Genomic DNA, 22896 nt, shown 5'->3' with positions numbered 1-22896 from the left:
TGTGTGTGTTTCATTATGTGTCTGTGTGTGTGTTTGTTTGTGTGTCTCTGTGTGTGTGTGTGTGTGTTTGTGTGTCTGTGTTTGTTTGTGTGTCTGTGTGTGTGTGTGTGTGTCTGTGTTTGTTTGTGTGTGTGTGTGTGTGTGTTTGTTTGTGTGTGTGTGTGTGTGTGTTTGTTTGTGTGTGTGTGTGTGTGTGTGTGTGTGTGTGTGTGTGTGTGTGTGTCTGTTTGTGTTTGTTTGTGTTTGTTTGTGTGTGTGTGTTTCATTATGTGTCTGTGTGTGTTTGTTTGTTTGTGTGTCTCTCTCTGTGTGTGTGTGTGTGTGTTTGTTTGTGTGTCTGTGTGTGTGTGTGTGTGTGTGTGTGTGTTTGTTTGTGTGTCTGTGTGTGTGTGTGTGTGTGTTTGTTTGTGTGTCTGTGTGTGTGTATGTGTGTCTGTGTTTGTTTGTGTGTGTGTGTGTGTGTGTGTGTGTGTGTGTCTGTGTTTGTTTGTGTGTGTGTGTGTGTGTGTGTAGATTAAAATAATCTCCGTCCACACTGAAGCGTTTGGTAATAAAAATAGTCGACTTTATTCGTTTCTTTCCACGTAGCAAAAGTAGTGATTGACATGCGCGTATTTACATCCAGCTAACGCATGTTCATTACCATGGTTACAACAGAGTACATCTACAGACACACGACTCCCCGCACACACACACACGACTCCAACAATGACTTAAAGGTACACCGACGTCTTTGTTTCTTCATCTTTGAGGTTGTTTTTTTTATACTTTTTTCATTGATGCTCGATACGAAGTTTTAGATGCAAGAATACGTAAACGTGCAGACACGGTCCTCTTAGCTCCGCCCCCTCCTCGCTCTCTTCTCTAGCGCATTAAAAAACAACAAATTATTCAAAGTACAAAAAATCCTCCACTCTGTTTTTTATATCTTACGGCTTCATTTTGACATTTTCTAATAATGAGATTGTCAAATGTCTTTAAGCTTTCACTCCAGAGAGACACGAAGGTCAGAAACACAGAATCAAAGAGCTGCGTTCGTCTCAGTGACGTCGAGCGAGCGCGGATTCTCAGGATACAGGTCCGTAAACAAAGTCAATCTCAGCAGAACAATCTTTTCTTTTTTTGCAGGTTTAAAAACATTTTTACAATCATGTATGAATCATCTGATCCCAGCAGTGAAGACAAAAACCCCTGGCCGTGTGTTGTTCTTTACTGTGTTTCAGACGTGACCTCTGACCTCAGTGATCTCATGGACGTGACGTCACAGTGACGCGATGTAAGGCTGCAGATTTCTGCTCAGCTTGACTTGTTTAAAATGTAAGACACACGGCTGAGACACATTCAGAGGACAGACGTTACAGAGTCTGAGCTGAAGATGAAAAATGATTTAAAAAAAAAACCACTGATCGTCTCGTTGAGCTAAACGGAAACGTTTCAGCGGCACTTTGATGAAACCATGACGGCGTTCTAAAGGACGAGGCTGCAGATGTTCTGTGTCCCAGCTGTGCAGAGACAAACAGGCTTTGAATAGATCACACTCACGTTAAGTCTGCAGAGCCTCTAACATCTTACCCCTCAGTGAGAGCCGCATCGTGGTCAAAAACGAAACAGTCATTTCATCATGACGAATTCAAACGTTCACCTAAAACGTGATCTAACGAGGTCTCGTGTTCACTGAGCTGTGAAACAAGTCCAAGGTGTTGATCACAGACTGCACGCTGCTTTCTGAAGGACTCATTTGCATATCAACATGGGCAGAAATTCACCGTCAATACAGCGCGGCCCAAACGTGTAGATTAATCCGCCGCTGAAAATAGTCCCTCAACTGTATTTTATTTATCTCTACAGATCGAAGAGGGATCTAAGAAAGACATCGGCCGATACATATCATATCGGTATCGGCCCCAAAAATCTCATCTCTGTCGGGCTCTAGATTCTAGTCAAATCAAAAATGGGAACTTTCTTGTTTTAGTGACCGATGAATAACTGTAAACAATCACCTGCACACAGTCCTGATTACACCAATATGTTGGCAATGTGCTGTTTCCCAAATGTTGGTTACACTCAGAGACGTTTAGATTGAATCCCTCCATGACGTGGCTTTACAACTTGTCTGACGTATCAAATAAAGGGAAGATTCTGACGACCTTATCTAACTGTAAACATGTTGATGAGGACGTGTAAAAGACAGACTGAACCAGGAGGAGGCAAAGACGAGCCGGCGAGCCTGTATTCAGGATTCAGTTTAAAGTAAAAGAATCTTCATGTGTACTCAGTGAGCTTTGAGCTGAGAGCATCAGGCATGTTTCACAGGGATGAATCAGTGATCTCAGAGCTGCAGCCTCGTCCTTTCAAAGTACAATCTGCACGTATGTTTGCCTGCACAGCTGCATCGCTGCCAAGGCGTCAGCTCTAAAAGAATGCCGTATAGACTTTGGCCGGGGTTCGGCACCATAGCAACAAGGTAATTGAAGTTATGCAAAAGGATGACTCATGGAGCCATTATAGCAGAGAGCGAGCAAGGCTCCACAGTGGCTCAGGAGAGCTGCTGTTTACTGTAAAGAGCTTTACAGGGAGAGCGGGTTTACTTTATGAAAACATCTCGTTCTGCTTCTTCACACAAAGAAAACTCAATAATACATTTGCATTCAAATGTATTATTTAACAGATGAAACTGTTCATGGCTTCAGCATTATGAGGCCAATCCCACTTTATGATTAATGTTGGTTTCATGTCGACGACATCAGACGAGAGTCACGTGACCGGCCTCAAGTATGTGGACTCCAAGTAAAACTGTTTGTGTCAAAGATCTCTTAAAGCTCCAGAATCCATATCTCTGATACTGCTGAGGTTTTAGGTTTCAGTTTGGTCCTAACAACAAATTCACTGCGTACAGTCAGAATCATAGACTGTATATAAGAAATGGACGTCACCCATTGGTTTCCCATTGGACTACTGGTTCAAAGCCTCCAGTTTGGCCTGTCAGCAGCCGCCATCTTGTTTTTAAAGAACCAGAAGTGACCATATTTGGACATGAGGGTGGAGCTGCAGAGGAGCGAGGGTTTTTCCTCCAAATATGGTCACTTCCTGCCATCCTAGTGTCTTTTAGTTTCACTGGAGGCATCGAGAAGTTGACGTTTGCTGCTGTAACCTTTTCTCTTAAGATTTCCTCCCGTCTGATCACTTCGATCCTGAACCCGTTGATTGACGCTATGAACTCCGTGACCTTTTGACTTCTTCATCTTCTCAATCCCAGGTAGCCCCGCCCTAACTCCTCCCCTCTTCCTGCGCTCTTTGACTCTAAATGGTTCCATCATTTACTAAATGAACATCTCGCGGTGTTGAAGGGAACTCGAAACTGAAGATTGAGAACATAAAGTCGTTATGAAAATGTTAACTGAGGGAATAAACCAGAACAGAACTTTCTATACAATCACTTCTTTTTCTAACCCCCTGCTGGACATTAGAGAGAATGCAAGTTTAAGGCACTTCTGCATTGACGTCCCTTCTTATGCACGGTCTATGATCAGACACCGGCCGCTATCTTTGAGCTGAATCAGCACATTAAGGGGAAAAGTTTAGCGTCCACATACTTTTGGCCGTGCAGTGATTCTGAAAGATTTCCCTGCCAGAGATAACGACACAAATGCTCTTTTTTTTTTTTTAGCAGCCATCAAACATTTCCCAGCATCCCTCACTGCCTCGTCAGACTTAAAGGTACAGGTAACAGCATGTTCAAGCGTCCTCCTTTAGTTGGCATTTAAAAATGTCCACATGGAGAATGTTGACATGTCGGGAGTTTGGATGAACAGTTCGAGCGTGATGCAAATCTCAGCCGCATCGTGCTTTTTCAACATTCATCCTGTTCTCCCTCCTCCGTCCCCGAGGAACAGGAGGAGGAGTGTAGATGTGAGTCGTTCGTTTTCCTTTCACAGTCCTCTTTAACGTCATGTCCAATCAACCAATCAAATAAACAAAGGACATTTCTTAAATACGTAAAACAAAACCAGAAATAAGAATCATAACGAACTCTCTTTCCTCTTTTTCATCCTCTTTTTTCTCTGTCCCTTCCTTCCCCCTCTCAGTCTGAGATCTGCGGCCTCTTCAGGAGAATCTGCTGGATGTATTTCTCCAGATCGTCACGGCTCTCCGCTTGTTTTCCTGCCTCGTAATAATCTTCGTTTCTCGAGGCTGCGGCGGCCGGAGCCGAGAAATAAAACTGCTTCTGCTGAGGGGGCATTACGGGGACTCTGACGGGCTGAAATGTCCGGGGGTAGAGAGGGCGGGGGTAGCTGGGGTAGTAGGGCTTCTGCTGGAGGCCTGCAGGGGGGTTTCTGAGCCGCGGTTGGACCCAGCTGTGATAGCGGCGTCTTGGTGGGAAAGCAAAGGGGTCGTCCATGGGATTCACTCGGGTGAGGGCGGGTTTAGGGAGGTAGTATCGGGGTTTGGGTCTGGGGGGAGGAGGGTAGTAGATGGGGTAGTAGTCTGGGTAGGGGTTCCTCTGGTAGTAGGAGGGGTATCTGTAGGGGTAAAAGGGGTATCCAGTCTGAACAGGCCTGGGCGGTTTGATCCAGACTTCCTGTTTGGTTGGTTTCTTGGGTTTGGACCAAAGATTCTGATTGGCTCGCCAAGGTTTGCTCCAAAGTTCCTGTGATTTTGTCGGCGATTTCTCCTGGAACCACGATTTCATGAGATTGACAGCGGGAGATGGTTGCTTAGAGACGGGGAAGCTGTTCTGATTGGTTGGCGATGAAGACAAAGCTTTGGTGGACGAGTAAGCGGAAGAGAGCGGCGGAAGAGGTCTCTGCCAATGAGACGACACCTCCGAGGGGATGTCCTTCTTCTTCTTCTTCTCCACGTCGCTGATGATGTCGACCACGTCGTCGGCAGGAAGGTGGAGCTTGCTGGAGATCTCGATCAGCTTGTCGATGGTCTGGGGGTCGAGGTCTTCTTCCTCTGTCGCCTCCTGCTCGTCTGACCGCTTGTCCTCGGCGGCGTTGGACAAAGACGAGCCATACTTCCTGTTACCGTTGTTCTGCTTCACCATGTAGCGCAGCAGCATGTCGGAGGCGATGTCTGCCAGCTTCTCCTCCTCCATCTTGGCTTGCTGTGCCTCTGCCGCCTGCCTCCTCATCTCCTCCTGCTCCGCTTTGGCGCGAGCCTCCTCTTCCTCGGGACTCAACACTTCCTCCTCCTCCTCCTCCTCCTCCTCCGGCTCCTCCTCCTCAGCCACCTCCTGCTCTGACGGAAGCTGCGACTGAATTGCGTTGTTTCCTGCTCGATCCTCAAAGTCGTCCATGAAGTTTCCTTCCCTGAACGCCGGGAAGGCGACTCCCTTCTGCGTCTCCTCCTGCCACTTCAGCTTCTTCTTCGTCATGGCGATGTCACTTCCTTTGACGGGTAAGACCTCGTTGTAGCTGCTCCACCCCCGGCTCTCCCTCTGGTTCTGGTCTCCCTCCCTCTTTGTGGCCGTGTTCAGACTAGGAAACTCTTTCATCATGGTCTCCAGGCTCTTCAGCTCCTCCGGGCTGAGCTGTTCCTCCTCCTCCTCATTGCTGCCTTGGTCGGGGGGAGTATTCACTCCCCGCGTCCCGTTCTCCCCTCCTCCGTCTGGACTTGGAGGCTGCGGCTCTGCTTGGACCTGGACCGTCTGGCTTGTGGTTCGACTGGTCACCTTCTCCGTCATCTTCTCCTCCTCCTGAGCTTTCCTCCTCTCCTCCTCTTCCTCTCGTTCTCGCTCTTTCCCCTGAGCAGCCATTAGCATCTCTAACTCCTTTCGCCCGTCTCTGTCTCTGTCCGCTCCCTTCATCGTTCTCACCTCTCTGTTTTCCTCCTTCGTCTCAGAATTCGTCTCCTCTTCCTCCCTCCTCCTCCCCACATCCGAGCGATTGAGCGCCTCGAGCAAAACCGCTGCGAGGGTTTTTGGATCCACATCCTTGAAGAGCTCCTCTTCCTCCTCTGCCTCCTCTCTCTGTACCGATCGTCTCTCCTCTTCCCATCTCTCCTCCTCTACTGTGACGGTCGGCGCAGGAGGAGAATCTCTGTGCAGGTTATCACCCTCCTCAGGGGTGTTCATAGGGGTGGGGGTGGACGGACGGAGGAGGGAGGCCCCTGTCAGGAGGAGCAGCAGCAGGGTAAGGGCACTTGAGGCATGGTGGTACCCGGTCATGGCCGCTCAGAACGGGGCCTGAAGATGAGAAACACCTGGAGGAAAGAAAAAAAACACAGAAAGACGTCGTCACTTAACGCCCAGACTTTTTGTCTTGTAGCGGGAAAATCACAGTTCAACATCCGAGAAATATTGTGTCCTCTACTGCCCCCTGTGTTTGAGTAACCAAACTGCACCTGAAGGGTCTTTGTCAAAGGGGGTCTGATTAGGTAACAATCGAACATTTGCTCTATTTTAGGACTGTCAGCATTATCACGTCAATCAGGATGCAATTAAGTTCAGAACGTTAATGCATTAAGTGTTTTTAATCATGATTCATCTCCTGCTATTTTGTCCCTTCAGGCTCACCGTAGATAGTCGTCTTCAATGTGGCTTCTTTCCCTCATGTCATCCCCCCCCCCCCCCATCTCTCTCTCTCTCCTTAATTTCTGACTGTACCCATGTCCTGTCTCCAAAATAAAAGCATAAAACGCCCTAAAAAACAAAAAACTTTAAAAAGGTGATGTTTGTTGCTGAATAAGACGAGAGGTGGTGCCTTCCTTACAGTATTTTAAACTTTAATATCTGACTTTTCAAGAGTCCAAGCTTCTTTTATTGACGTTGCTGATTGATGGATTCTGGATGAACATTTACTGTGATGAGGCCGATATTCAGTTTGATCTCATAACTAAGGAGAAGAAACCACAACATGTTCCCTTATGTCGAGCTGGAAGAAGACATTTCTGACCGTTTTCTCTTCCAGAAAAACTCAAACTGATCGTTCAGATCAAATCAGATTTCTTCGCCTACACGGAGCGAGAACATGAAAACATAAAACATACATGCATTAATGCAGCAGCACTGCAACACAGTGAGGCTGTTTTGCTGATCAGCACCAAGGACAGCTCCCTGTGGTCTGGAGGGGGTGGGGGGTTGGGGGGGGGGGGGGGGGGGGGTCTATTTTTGGTGATGAAATCCTCAACACAACATTCCCAAAGTGCAACAGGTGCACTGACAGTCACATTTCGGTCTTAAAGATGAGTAAACACACAAACATGTTGTCATGTAACTGCTGGATGAACCTGCTGCTCGGTTCTTCTGTGGTGCTGCACGAGACCACGTCACAGTGTGCTGCAGACACTGCGAAACATAGCTGCAGGAATGCTGCTGATTTTAACGTGAAAAACGTTAAAAATCTGCTTTTTCAAAACATGAAAACAGATTCAAACACGCTAATAAAATGTATCATAATTAAGAACCATCTTCAAATCGAGAGCAACATTATTGTGCAGGAAAAACTTGACAATTAATTCATCTGCGCTGCAAACGTGTTATATATATATATATATGTGAGTCTATATATATTAATGTATATATGGCTATATATATACATTAATTAAAGGCTAATTGAGCGGGAGAGGCGCGCGCATGTTCCGCAGCTGCAGCGGAGGTGGCGGGATGCAGAGGATGATGATGCGTGATGTGCAAACACGCAGCGAGACAACAACAGAGTCCAACATGACTAATCTCATCCCATCTCATAAACACACACACATACACACACACACACACACACACACACACACACACACACACACACACACACACACACACACACAAACGCACACGCGCACACACACACACACACACACACACACACACACAAACGCACACGCACACGCACACGCACGCACACACACACACACACACACACACACACACACACACACACACACACACACACACACACACACACACACACACACACGCACACACACACACACACGCCTGAACAGGTCACACTACATCACAGTGGATTTATAATCTGAGGGAATAAAACATCCTCACGATCACACAATCACGGACGTCAGTGCTGTGTGTGTGTGTGTGTGTGTGTGTGTGTGTGTGTGTGTGTGTGTGTGTGTGTACAGACACGACAAAGACTGAGGAATCACAACCTGAGCTCTCAGCCACACCAAACCCTCCAATCAGCCTAATTTTCAATCAGGTTTTGTTTCTGGCAGAGCTAGTCATGGTGACGGTAACTGTGATGAAGATGATGAAGATGGTGATGGGAAGGAGGAGGAGGAGGAGGAGGAGGAGGAGGAGACAATACAGCTGCCTCTGTGTTGGCTCCAAACAAAGAAGAGTCCAATCATCTCCCATTCAGCTTCACCTCAACATAATTCAAAATCTGACCTAAAAACGCTATTTTTACCATAAAGTGTTTTTGTTATGATGATCTAAATAATCCAGGTGTGACAGCTCGTGAGTGTTAAGGTATTTTAATGTTGTTCTGGTTGATAAGAATCCCCCTCCATCCAAACCATCAGGGAAACTCGCGTCTCTTTTCTTTTTTCTTTTTTTTGCGCATCTGGACATTTTCCGCTCAGAGAAAACAACAAACTTCTTTAAATACACGCAGTGTGATTGACGAAACAGAAACAGTGAATCGGGATAAGTTGAGACTTACTTGTGGCTCAGTGGGAGCAGCGGGGGGATTCCAGCCTCCCCTCCCCGGGCAGCGCGTCACTCGCTCAGCTTCTGGAGGTCCCGCTGTCACGAGCAGATCAACACGCTCCCTTTTGTTGTTGTTGTTTTTTTTTTTTTTTTGTAAGTTGTTTATTTTTTCTGATGTTGTTTTTGTTTTGTTAGTGAGGCTCGGTCTCCGGTTCTCCTCTCCCGGGACTCAGCTTCTCGGTCCTCCTGTTTTCAGGACCACGGACAGCGGCAGCAGCTCTTATACCTCCGCCCTCCCGACCAACGTGACTCCTGCGTCAAGAGGCCCCCCATTGACGTCACCAGACTGGGTTTCATTCATAAGATTTTTTTTTTCTCCTGCTAACACACACTCACACACAGACACACGCAGACACACACCCCTCCCTCCCCTCGACCATCAATTAGCTCGCTGCTGAATGAATCCGCAGTTTACGAAGCTCTCTCATCATGGTCTCGTGTTTTAGCAGAGATGTTAGAGACAGAAAACCTTTCCCGTCACATGTTGCATCACGAGCTGCTCAGTAAAACACAAACATCACAGAGGAGAGAGGCAGTAAAAAGCATCCACAGCTTATATACTCACACAGACAGTATTATCCAGGGGGGGCTTCTCCAGGATTTCATGAAGTTTAAAAACAGGAATTAGCAGATCTTGGCCCTCTAGGACTTCTATTTTTGTCTCCGTGGTATCAAACAAGCAGGGGCGTGTCCGTGTCTTTTTGGAATGGGGGGGGGGGGGGGGGGGGAGTCCAAACTGGGGTACTGACATGTGAAGGATAGGCCTGGAGTTTGTGTGCACGCACATGAATAAAGAGCGTTTATTTATCAACCCCTTCTGTCTGCACCAATCACCTGGACTTTCGGGTAACACAATATAACGGACACGTAAACATCTTCTCAGCGTCACTCTTAAAGGACTCAAACAAAGATGTCCAGTCACTATTTAAAGTGTTTTTAAAAAAAACACACAAGTCTCCCCTCTGCTCAGGCAAATGGCCAATCAAAGTTAAGGCTACGGCTACCATAGCAACCTGAGAACAGTCTTGTTCAGGGTTTTGTTGTAATGAAAGTTAGCGGTTGGTTTTGTGACGCAAGTACGTGAAGTTTCATTTAGGTTTTACGACCATCATGACGTTTTTTTACACAGAAAACAACAACAACACAGTTTAGCTTAAAAGGCTTTATTTCTTTAGAAAAGTACATTCACACATTGAGTCCCTTTAGCCGTTAGATCATTACACATTCTCTCAGACAGAGCGCCGCCTGATACACCTTTAACTCTGAACTTTATTCAATGCAACAACAAAACGTTAAGGTCTTTGATTATAATAATCCTCTTTGACAGGAAGTAACTGCAGAACAAAACCGTTAGCATACAGAGTCGACTGAGCAGAGGGCTCTATCAGAGTATTTTAGGGACTCAGAGGTCAGAGGTCAAGATAAATACACCAGGAGGTAGAAGACCTTCAGTCCCGTAAAGAAGAACACGAGGAGAAAGCTTCAAACAAAGTGCTCGTCAGGACCAGGTCCCGGTCTGATGACCTGTTAGCTAGGATCAGTACCAGGTCCTGGTCTGAGGGAGAATGCTGAGATTTGAGGCACAGATAAGTATTCTGTCTGTAGGGGAGTAAAACGTGATCCTGATGTTACCTGGTGTGTTCTAAAGGTTAACTCTAGTCCGTCCTGATTGGCTCATTTCTGGTCTTTGATCTGTTTGGACATTGCAGATTTTTATTAGAAGGTAACGTGAAAGCACAAGTTCAGACAAGGCAGCAAAAATAATCAAGAGAAAATAAAACCTGAAACTAATTCATTCAAACTCCACAAACTGTGATCCAAACACATTCAGAGGGCGTTCTGGTTCTGTTGCGTCCTATATTCCGATATAAAAAACGGACACACACGCCGTCTTTATCGTGAGTGAAGCCGCCGAAGAAAAGCACTTTGTTCACACTCATGAAGCGTCAGAAACATCCGCAGTGTTTAGACTCTCAGGTTCTTCAAATGTATAAAACAGATTCAGCCCTCGTACATTCAGTACATGTGAACGCCTTCGATTCAAAGCACAACGCAGCCCAGACAGGGCGACTGTTCCTTTAAGAGAAACCAGGAAATAAAGTCTTATAATATCACGAGAAGTTTCAAAGAGCGAGAGAATAATAAAGTGAAGAAGAAGAAAACTAACTGAGATTGCCTTCAATCCTATCAGTTATAATCGTGTAGTCATTTCACTTAAACATAGAGTCTGTTTCCTTCAAAATAAAATACAGACTTCTCCTAAAGTAAAGCTGCTTCATTGTCCCTTCTGGGCCTCCGTACATTTGTGGTGGTGACTGTGGCCCTTTCCGAATTGTCACAGTTCAGTATGCAGTACGTACTATTCAGTATGGAGTTTCAGTATACTGAACTTTCGTGGTCATTCAGTATGCATTTTTTGGGTCCACCTCAGTATACTGAATATTTCAGTATGGATACTAACTTCCGGGTTTTATGCAGTATGGATCGGATGCGTGCTTTCAGGAAATGAATTGTATTTTACCACCCACAATGCTGTGCGAAATTAAACGTAAATCGGCACGTCACGTCCGCCTCCAAATCAAAACAAACAAGCGTGGATTAATTTAATCAATTTTTAATCTAGAGTTAAAGTCCCGACTGAAATCACTACTTTAAATTAACAACAGAAAATATAACAAATGTCTGAATTATTATAAAACCTTTCCCCCTCTATTTAAATAATTTCACTATTTAAATGTGTCTTTATTGGTTTATTTTACTTTATATTCTGTATATTTCTGTCTTTCATTTGTACTTTTCTTCATGTACTGTATGTTATTTAGTTATTTAATCTGCCTCTTACTTGATTTACATTGTGATATTGTTTTGTTTACCTGACTGTATATGTGCATTACTCTTCTTGAATAAAGCTAAACAAAAAAAAAAACAGGTGAATGCGGCCGGTTCAGGAAACTTAAATGACGCCACTTCCATACTGAATGAATCAGACGAAGTAGGAACAAATATCTACTGTGCGCGCATACTGAATAGTAGGTATTAACAGTATACAGCACGGATAGTAGGTAATGACTACTGACAGATTGAGTATGTACTTGGCAATTCGGATACAGCCTTCGTCTGCAGAGACTCTGTCCTGTAACTGGATTTTACTGTTCTGCTTTGTTCTTGTTGACTCGGAACGTTTCTGGGCGGAGCTGGTGTGTTTCCTCCAGCCAATGACAGAGCAGCAGGTGAGTTTAGGAGTGGATACAATTCAGTGATTGGACGTGATTCAAACCGTTGAATATGACGGACGTGGACGTAGCAGCAAAGAAGAGAAAATATAATCACAGTGAGGAGAAACACCAAGTGGATAAAGCTCGTTCTAAAACCAGGGTGAACCTTATGTTAGCTTTTACCGGTGGAGTTTGTCTACTTCCTGTTGGACAGGCAGGTGACAAACACCGGCGGTTAGCTTGTGCTAGCGTACGTTAGCTACGTCCTGCAGGGAGTGGGCGTGGCTTCAGGAGGAGGGGCCCAGTTTGAATGTTGTGTTTACAAACATTTCTACAGACTCCACCTTTAAGTGTCAGGAGTCGTCATGGCGTCCCGATCATCTTCTAAGGTCGTCAAAAATATTCAAGAGAGGCGTGTAGGAGAGGAATTAACCCATCAAACATCGCGAACAAACTCCTGCACGCCGTCACGAGTACGTTGCAAGCGTATTGGAGGGAAAGACTTGGACTCAGGTGGTTGTTTTCTTTAATGCATGATAAAGCTTCGAGGTCTGGACGGATTCAATTCACGTGAATGTTTTTCAAGTTTGCTGCGTGCCGAGTCGTCAGTTTGATGCTGGACGCCGTCAGGACATTTCAAGTGTCAGGAAACGTAAAAACTGAACTCGACTTTTAGTAACCAAAGTGAAAAACTAGAGAGTTCTGAGGGCACCGGTGGCCTAGTGGCTGGTTTGAGCGTCCCGTGTACAGTTTTCCCCATTGTGGGATAAATAAAGGATTATCTTATCTTACAGAGGCTGCGGTCCGGGTTCAGGTCTGACCTGTGGCTCCTTTGCTCTCTCTCTCTGTTTCAGACTCCACCACTGTCCCGTCTCTAAGTCATAAAAAGCTTCTGACTTGGATCCATCGCGGCGCGTTACTCTCCTGACTCGTCACGTTCATAATAAATAGGATTGAAGACAAACACAGCATTTTATAACTTTACTTAAAATGTCTTCTGATTTTCTATATATTTACTTTATTCTTAAATATGTTCAAACTTACAAACATCTATAAAACTGTAGACTAAGCATCAGGTGTGTCGGATTCATCCGCTGCTGAAAGTAGTCCCAACAGGTGAAGTATTAACGAGCGCCTTTATTTATTTCTGACCAATCAGCTGAGAGACGCACTCACACGATCGCTTTGCGTCTCTTCATTCAACCCGCAGGAAATAGAAATAAATACAGGATGACATCAGACAGTTTTTAACCAATCACAGCGCAGACCTGACTCAACCTCGTTATTCTCCTCTGAACTGTCTGAGCAGCAATGCCAGACTCACCCTTTAAAAACACACAAACCCCGACACACGCACACATCCTGATTCCCCCCCCCCCCCCCACACACAGGCAGACAGAGCTAAAGGGCGTGTCAGGTTAAGGATCTTCTGTTCTTAACTGAGTCTCTTCCCCTTCAGTCCTCAGACACACAGAACCAGCGCTGTCAGTACAGATCTGGCCCCGCCCTCTCTCTCCTCTGGCCCCGCCCCCCAGTGTCCACAGTCTGTCAGAAAGCTGCTGCTGCTTGGAGCTACGCCAAACCCATCTCCTCCAGCACGCTGCGGGGAGACTCGTCCTCCTGTAAACACACACACACACACACACACACACACACACACACACACACACACACACACACACACACACACACACACACACACACACACACACACACACACACACACACACACACACACACACACACACACACACACACACACACACACACACACACACACACACACACACACACACACACACACACACACACACACACACACACACACACACACACACACACACACACACACACACACACACACACACACACACACACACACACACACACACACACACACACACACACACACACACACACACACACACACACACACACACACACACACACACACACACACACACACACACACACACACACACACACACACACACACACAGAGGTCAATCTGAGGACTCAGTTGTTTACATCAGAGCGCAGAGTCGTCTGTGTCTCCTCAACGTCTTGACTTTCTTAACCAGAGACACACACACACAATGATGCCTCTCCTCCAATAAGGCTTCATGTAAAAACAAACGCCACTTCCATACGTCTGAGGGTCTTTAGATCGCAGGCTGGAGGATCCGGTTACTGGTGCTAACAGTTGTGGGAGGAGCTAACTCACCTCCTGCAGCAGGTCGGCTTGTTCGATGGCTTTGAGGACGCTCTTCTTGGACGTGTCCTGGATCTCTCCTCCCATCAGGAACTCGTCCAGGATGAAGTAGGCCTTCTCAAAGTTAAAGATGATATCCAGCTCGCACACCTGTACGCACAGGTACACACAGTGACACACACACACACACAGAAACACGCAGGTATACACACACAGGGATAGGGATAGACACACACACACACACACACACACACACACACACACACACACGCACACGCACACGCACACGCACACGCACACACGCAGGTAAATGTCTTTCTCCTACATCAGAGGGCAAACAGAACAATCAGAGATTCAAACTCACGCTGCCAAAGTATTTATCCAGCAGCTCCACGAATCGGTGGATGACCTCCAGAGTGATCAGCTCGTTGTCCTGCTCCTCGATCGCACAACAGAAATACAAACTGGCGTACCTGCAGAGACACACAACAACAACACACACGTTAATATATAAGAAGAGACACACAATTAGAGACACGCTCTAATTAAGCTGTGAGGTGCATGTGTGAACAGCCAGGTCAGGAGGATTTGTCCACATATTTTCCAAAGGGCAGATGTGAAATTGGCTTTTGACACACGTCTTGTCGACAAACTTCAAAAACACAGGTGAGAAGTGTCGCAGGAAAAGATGAGACGACGTACGAAACAGGAGCTCTGTCAACAAACATAGGTAGAGGTGGGCGATATGGGAAAAGTATCATATCACGATTTTTTTTTGCAAAATCACGATCACGATTTTTTTCATACTGATCTTTAGACAAATTTGTAAATTACTGACCAGTTCAACCAAACATATTTCCCTGTATAATGTGTTTAAATGCACAAAAACTGCGCTGACAAGTTTAATCTATTTGAAAAACATCTTTGTAGGAGGTCTGGAGGTCTCTCACCCAGAACATCTTTAGCAACAGAAACGTCTTTCCCTCAATTTGATCCGATATTTATGCACAATTTGAAGGTTTTCTGCTCCTCTTTGAAATGATGATTTAGTTATGTGTCCTCTTTTTATGTTCACCCGGAACATTTTCACGCAGTGATGCATTCATTTAAAAACATGTAGACTTCAAGTTCTTGTGTTTCTGTATTTAGCCCTGCAGAGTTCCTACAGCTGAAGCTTCATATCGGCTCTGCAGCCTTTGTTGTTTTTTATTACTGGACTAACTTTAGTTTAGTTTATAATCAAACATAATACAGAATGTGTTCATTCTGTGACACATGATCAAAGTAAGTTTTACTGACAGAAGAGTTTTATTCATAGAGGGGGCGGGACATCGTTGATTGACAGACAGACAGTCACCATGGTTACTCACTCTCACCTGGCTGCTGCTTTCTAACATCGGTTCCTGAGGTTCTATAGGTCCCTATATGTTCCGTTATCACAAAAGGTGAGCTTCGGGTGGAGAGGCTTGATAGTAACTTTCAGAAACCGAGAGAGAGCAGAAAACACCGACAGCAACATTTTAAACACCGGGGTTATATCTCCACCGACTGTCTGTCTGAGCTCTGTCTGACTCTCTGCAGACTGTTAACGTCTCTCCGGCTCGTTAAACGGTTTCTTGTGTCGCTATCTGAGATGAAAACTTAACTGTGCAAACTATGCGGATAAGTTAACTGCTGCTCACAGCGTGTCGGTTTGGAAACATATCAGAACAGTTGCATATAACCGAGATGGAGTTGTTTTTGCGGACTTTACTTTTAAGTTTCGTTTTCACCGCTGCGGAGCAAAAAAGGAGGGGGGAGACGTGTCTGTGTAGGAGCATAAACTGTAGCATGATAGAATAAATACATTAGCCCGGTTCTCCCTGCTTTGGCAGATCGTCAGCAAGTTGAAATCCTTCACGATCTAAGATCGTTATATCGCCCACCACTAGCTACACGTCTGATCTGTCAGCGCTGCTTTCTGCAGCAGAAGAAAGAACATGACGTTCAATGGCAGATGTAATAACTCTGATGTCTCCCTGAGATTTCCCATGATGCTCTGCTTTGAAGTTTAAGACATGAAGACATTTTTAGGTTCTCAAGTTTTTAAGGATACCCCCTTTGACTTTGACGACCCGTGGTGTCAGAAAGTCCCAAAGCTTTAAAATCAACTTCAGACTTTCAGTCACAAGTTGAATCCAAAGACAGAGAGGAAGGTGTTTGGATTTTACTTCCTGTCTGATGATTATTTATTGAATTTATCGTCTTCTTAATCGGCTGTTTGTTAAATTAATGAACTCGGGTTCTCATCGTGATGAAGGATGAGGAGATGCAGAGATCCCCGAGTTCATCTCCTCTGCAGGAAATCCCTCAGCCACACACACACACAGACACACACACACACACACACACACACACACAGACACAGGCTTCTTCTCCTTTGTGCTGTTTGTCCACCTCTGCATTCTGCTGGCAGTAATGAGCCCCGTGTGTGTGTGTGTGTGTGTGTGTGTGTGTGTGTAGTAAGATCAATGAGGGAGGAAAGCTGGGTTTCTCCCTTTCCTCCTACATAAAATCTCACTGCTCAGCGCCCCCACACACACTCACACACACACAGACACAGACACACACAGACACACACACAGACACACACACAGACAGATGAGGGAGGAACGCTGAAGTTATTGAGCACTGTATTCAAACTAAAGCAGAAATGGAAGTAGCATCACATGTTTTTGCAGATATTAAACACAATTTAAACTTTTTGATACCTCGAGTTTTGAAACGATGCAAACGCTGTTACTTTAATGATCGATAGTCTCAAAGAGTAGAAGAAGACAAAGAAATGTCTTGAACACTCTCTTATTGAGTCATGCTAAATACATGAAAGAGCACCAGAGCAGCTGGAGATTCGGTGCCTTGCTTAACGACACCTTGGCCGAGCTCAGGAAGTGACCTGGCACCTCTCCAACTTCCAGACTTAGTCCGCACCGGGACTTGAACCAGTAACCCTCTGATTCCCAACTATGGTCCCTACAGACTGAGCTACTGCCGCCCCAAGCACAGAAGCATTAAAAGAAACCTGACAGTTAGATTTTAATCAAAAGCTGCAGAGAGAACGCGTGAGAGAGAGAGGGAGAGAGTGAGAGCGAGAGAGCAGGAGCGAGAGAGAGAGAGAGGGAGGGAGAGAGTAAGAGACAGAGTGGGAGAAAGAGAGAGAGTGGGAGCGAGAGAGAGAGCGAGAGAGAGAGTGAGAGAGAGGGAGGGAGAGAGTGAGCGAGAGAGTGGGAGAAAGAGAGAGAGTGGGAGCGAGAGAGAGAGAGAGAGCGCGTGAGAGAGAGAGAGCGAGAGAGAGAGTGAGAGTGAGGGAGGGAGAGAGTGGGAGAAAGAGAGAGAGAGTGGGAGTGAGGGAGGGAGAGAGTGGGAGAAAGAGAGAGAGAGTGGGAGCGAGAGAGCGCGTGGGAGAGAGAGAGCAAGAGAGAGAGGGAGAGAGAGAGAGTGAGAGAGTGGGAGAGAGAGAGAGAGTGGGAGCGAGAGAGAGAGAGAGAGAGAGAGAGAGTGAAAGAGTGAGAGAGAGTGGGAGCGAGAGAGAAAGAGTGGGAGCGAGAGAGAGAGAGAAAGGTTCTCCACACAGATTGCTGACTTCTGCATTTTTTCTCCAATTCTGAATCTCACCGTTTTCAGACGCTCTACAGCCCCCGTGTGGTGGGAATACACCATTACAAGCAGACACCTGAACGGACGATCTGAGTGGCAGAGTAAGACTTCAATAAAAGTTATTAGCTAATAAATATTCAATCTGATCCTCTGCTGACTCAGCAACAAGTTAACCCTGTGCACTTTGACCACATGTGACTTTACATATAAAAGGTGTAGGATTGGTTTAACAGCGACGTTTTCACCTGTTACTGAACAGAGAACGTCGGAGTGACACCTCCGACGTTAGCTGGAACAAGCTCGAAAACCAGCGGATCATCTAACTGGCTGTTGCCCACTCATTGTGCACTCTGTCACATGTGGTCAAAGATGAATGATCCTTCTTTTTACCGTTTGTAGACGATCTTCAGGTCCCTCCACTCCAGGAAGCTGCACATCTTTGGTTTGCGAGCGAGCACGATCTGCATCAGCTCTCGGACCATCTTCTTCTTGTCGCGCTCGGCGGTCGCCGTGTACCATTTCTGCAGCCGAAGCTTCCCCTGCCGGCTGAATAGCAGCATGAACCGCATCTGAAGGGACACAGGAAACGGGTCAAAGCGGGAGACGGGAGAGCTCTATGAGCAGGAGGTTAAAAATATGAGGGGGTGATAAAGCTACACGTTCAATCTAAAGATGTTGTTGTTGTCTCCAACAGGCTCAGGTGGTTATTCTAAGTGTTGGAACATGTTACAGAGACATCGAGATATAGAGACACCACAGATCTACGTTTAAGCAAATCTCTGATGTCTACACCGAGTTCAGCGTGACATCCTCACATGCACACACATCGTGCTCTGCAGCTCCACATCCTACACTACAGGTTTATTTGACATACAAACACGACAAACACAATCTGCAGCTGGAACACACAGACGACACTGACACAGGTCTACAGCGATCTGTACTTACGTGTGTGTGTGAGCAGAGCTGCTCTGTGTGTGTGACAGAGGCACCGTGTAGGAGGTTTGGTTCCTGTTTGATTTACTGCAGCAGGATATAAATACTGTCCAAGCAGCTATTAAAAACACTTGTATTTGTTCAGAGCAAAGAAAGCTTCAGCGCTGCTACACAAGCGTCACACACTAAGGCGGGCTGAAGTATGTGGACAGCAAACATACCAGCTTCATGTGACAGCTGAACATGTGACTCCTCTGCTGGTTTCAGGACTCAAAGAAGGTACTAATCTGTGTTTGAGACACTGATGCTGCTTTCACTCCTGCACTAAACATCCTGTGATTATCAGGTTGAGCTGCATGTGTGAACGCAAACAGACTAATGAAGACCTTTCACATCTGCACTCCCAAATACATCTAAGGACTCAGGAGAAAAATATCCTCCAGACCTGGTTGTTCACACATGCACCTCACAGTGAGACTCGTATTCCTGCCAGCCCACTTGTAAATGGGGGTGAGCTGATTACAGACTACAGGATTTTATCCAGATTATCATGGCCATCGGAGGAACGCTCCACCTCACATGACCTCATGTAAACAATGGAGCCGGGGGTTAAATTTGGGATTTTTATGCAGAGAGAAAAAAACATAAAAAGCATGTTTGGGTGAAGAAATATCTGGGGAGATGCGGGCAACGTGGATTGTTCTTCGGTGAGAGTCGGAGGTCAGATTTATAAAAGTCACATATTCTGAAAAAATCCTCTTCTCCATGTGTCTCTAGTCCGTCTACAAACCCCCCAATGATGAGAAAAGTCCATCCTCTCCGTCTTCTGCCTGCTCCACTTTTCAGAAAATGTGTGCTCAAACAGGCCGTTTGGAGATTTTCCCTTCATGACATCACAAAGGGCAGTAGCCCCTCCCCCAGGTGGGTGACACTCCCACAGCTAGGTGTTTGTTCTGCCCTCTCAGTCTGCCTTCTCACTGTAAACAATAGGACATGGAGCGAGAAAGCACCGAGTACACCCAAGCCCTTCCAGAGAGGGGGCGTGGTCAGACACAGCTCATTTACATATTTTTAAGGTACAGACACAGAAACAGCCTGTTCTGAGCAGGGCTGAAATAGAGGGGTTTATAGACATGATCAAATAATGGATCAGAGTGGATTTAGAACAAGAAACTTCACACACATGTTTTGAGGAGCTCTGAGACTTATTTAAACTGAAGAAGAGGAGGAGAACATGTGACCTTTAACTGTCAGATGCATTCAAGGTGTCCATCACACCTGTACAGGTTGGGTCTTGCCACCCGTCACCATTACTACTATCCTCCCTCGTCTCTCACTGTTATTGTAATCAGACACAGATTGGATCGTTATAACGCTCCCACATGACTTTTTGAAGTGAACACAAAGGACTTGTTCCCTGATGAAGGGAAGACATCCCTCATCCCAATGATGCCCCTATGCCTCACTGACAGGTTACATAACCGACCATATGGCCTTTACTCGCCACCACAACAAACAAAATACCAAGATAATCAGTTCAGAGCCGTGTTTCGAGTTACGATTAACGTGAAGGAATCGTATCTCAAACCGTCAAGACAATCCTGCAGTCTGAGACGACTTGAAGGAGCAGTAAGTAACTCTTACTTACTCTCACTCTTTCAACACGCTCACTGAAAGACAAACCATTTATTCATAGACAATCTGTAAACCACACACACACACACACACACACACACACACACACACACACACACACACACACACACACACACACACACACACACACACACACACACACACACACACACACACACACACACACACACACACACACACACACAGCTAACTGTCTCCTCCCTTGTTGACACAGACTAACACCTGGGGCTTCACTCGTTACCTGTGAGGGCTCATGGTTCAGGTGTTACACTGAGCCCACCTGTCTGACTCAGTGTAACATGAGGCGTTAGCTTCTGGATGTCATTTGCAAACAGCTGATGTTCAAACAGGTGACAGTGTCAGTAACAGAGTCTCACCTGTCCTATCACACGACCTGGCAGCTAACATGCTAACATGCTAACTCCCTCTGCTGACGGAGGCCAGGTGAAGGCAGCGCAGGTGAACTTCCTGAAACCATACACCTTGCTAGCATTAGCCTAGCACCTAGCTCCTGCCTTTTCTTTTGAACAGAACCAGAAGCAGTAACTCACCATGTCGTGGGGATTATTTAAAAACTACAGCGACGTGACAAACGCAGTGAACGTCCACTCCTCCGGTCCGACGCGCACACACACACCGCAGCTAACAAGGACAGTTCATCTGTGTGTGTGTGTGTGTGTGTGTGTCTGTCAGGTACACTGAAACTACACCAGACCCATTCACCGCTGCACGGCACTTCCGCCTCTTCTGAGCATGCGCAGAAGTTGAAATATTAATGTGCCCTGAGTTTGTCCTCTCAGGTAACAGCGGAGCTTTAAAGGGACATGACAGATTTTTCCTCTTAGTTTCTTTAGGCTCTTAAGAGAATGAAGGACAAAACACAACGACAGCAATTATATTATATATTATAAAAACGGCAAGGAGATGTTTTTTTGCAATATAACATATTTCAGGGATTTGCAATAAAGTACGGTGGCCCTAAAGGTCAACTGCAAAAACATGCCACTAAATGAAAAAAAAAACATTTCAATGAGTGTAAACACTTTTCACGAAGCCCAAAAAAAAACATTTCACTAAAGTAATTTGTACACATGCACTCCTGAAAATATCGAGATAATTTCAAGAGGACTGTCCGGATATTCTTCTGATCTGGTTGTTACATGCACCTCATAATATCTGTCTTTCTATCAATGCTACGTGTAGTTGAACAGAATCTCAATGTGAACTAAAGAGTGGAGAAGAACATACTGGAGAACAGGAAACATAATGCAGCAGGTTCATTAGAGCACGGAGATGGTAGAGGTGGCGTGCAGACAGTCTATGGTTGTGCAGCGATCACAGGGAATAAACGTCACCACCCCCTCCCACTCGCTCCAGGTCAATTCTCCTGATTATATCCTGCTGCGTTCTCACATCAGATCACTCTGACTTTCTGCAGAATAAATACGAGGAGGCTGGAGGAGAAACTCCAGGTGAAGAGAGAAACATTCAGCTGTTTGTCGTCACACATGACGCTCCTCCAGCTAATCTGAGGATTTTTTGAGCATTTTTGGCAGAAAACTCCTGACATATCTTTCAAATATTTAAAAGAGGCCAAAAGAGGTCACGCTGTCAATAGAAGGCTTTTTGTCCTTATCTGCAAAGAGTTTCATGCATTGTTCCTGTGAAGGACTCTCTAAATGAAACTCGCTGAAGGTTATGAAAGGGTAATAATTGCACATGAAATCTTTTTAAATCACAGCTGGGCTGAGCACACAGCAACAATGACAATAACGATCACCTGTGCAGCCCTTTGTTACCTAACTCTCCAATACACCTGAGACATGCAGAGCAGCAATGCAGGAACATTAGTCATCTTTTTACGCTTCATTTTGAGTGTTGTCCATCGTTGTGCTTTTACATCGACAGTTTACTTCAGGATATTCAAAATAAACTATGTTCAGTGTCAGAAACTACAACATAAAAGCATCTTAAGGAATAATATGTGACTTTTTGATCCAGTAGATGGCACCCTTGAGCACCAACATGAAACCAAAACAAACTGCTGTTAGGCCACACCTCCTCCATACTGAAGCCTCCGCTCTCCTCCAGAGACACACCTCCAACACCCCTCCCAATTCAAGCGCAAGCGGTGGACAAAATGGTCCTCTGCTCGAGCTGCAATCACCTGTGTCCTGCATTGTTGTGTTAGCAATTTAATGTTAGCGCTCTTTAGTTAGCTTGTAGCTTCACATTGCATGTAAATTGACACAGAATGACTGTGATCTAAAAACTCTTACTATCAGTGAGTATGTTCTTCTTCTTCTCTAGTTCTTGACTAAAACAGTTTTTATACACAAGGGGAGGAGCCGGCCGTCCCGTCCATGTAAACACGGCTCTGACAACAACACAGCCAGCGGGACTCGAGCTTCTCACTCATTGTAGACAGTCATGACTCAGAGACACATTTACACAGGAGAGACTGGATTAATGATTTATTTATGTGAAACATGTCGCACATTCTTCCTTTAAAGAGGACATATTATCTCCCTCTTTCAGAACGCTCCGTTTTGGTGTGTGTGTCTCTTTAAATG

The 22896-nt window shown here is 45.6% G+C and overlaps 2 protein-coding genes across 2 annotated transcripts; both read right to left on the bottom strand.

The window, feature by feature from the left end:
* Window positions 1-543: 543 nt before the first annotated feature.
* On the bottom strand, window positions 544-8970 carry vgf (VGF nerve growth factor inducible). Its single transcript, XM_061031264.1, has 2 exons — window positions 8622-8970; window positions 544-6204 (listed from the first exon to the last, which is right to left on the bottom strand). The coding sequence occupies exon 2, from the start codon at window positions 6167-6169 to the stop codon at window positions 4082-4084; it is 2088 nt and encodes a 695-aa protein (XP_060887247.1). The 5' UTR covers window positions 6170-6204; window positions 8622-8970; the 3' UTR covers window positions 544-4081.
* Window positions 8971-9815: 845 nt separating this feature from the next.
* On the bottom strand, window positions 9816-21057 carry ap1s1 (adaptor related protein complex 1 subunit sigma 1). The gene is made up of 6 exons (XM_061031943.1): window positions 20875-21057; window positions 18122-18300; window positions 14460-14568; window positions 14108-14245; window positions 11193-13503; window positions 9816-11052 (listed from the first exon to the last, which is right to left on the bottom strand). The coding sequence occupies exons 1-5, from the start codon at window positions 20875-20877 to the stop codon at window positions 13456-13458; spliced, it is 477 nt and encodes a 158-aa protein (XP_060887926.1). The 5' UTR covers window positions 20878-21057; the 3' UTR covers window positions 9816-11052; window positions 11193-13455.
* Window positions 21058-22896: the final 1839 nt, after the last annotated feature.

Source organism: Labrus mixtus, chromosome 23, assembly GCF_963584025.1.
Source record: "Labrus mixtus chromosome 23, fLabMix1.1, whole genome shotgun sequence".
Taxonomy (NCBI): domain Eukaryota; kingdom Metazoa; phylum Chordata; class Actinopteri; order Labriformes; family Labridae; genus Labrus; species Labrus mixtus.
This window is presented reverse-complemented; position numbering and strand designations above follow the sequence as displayed.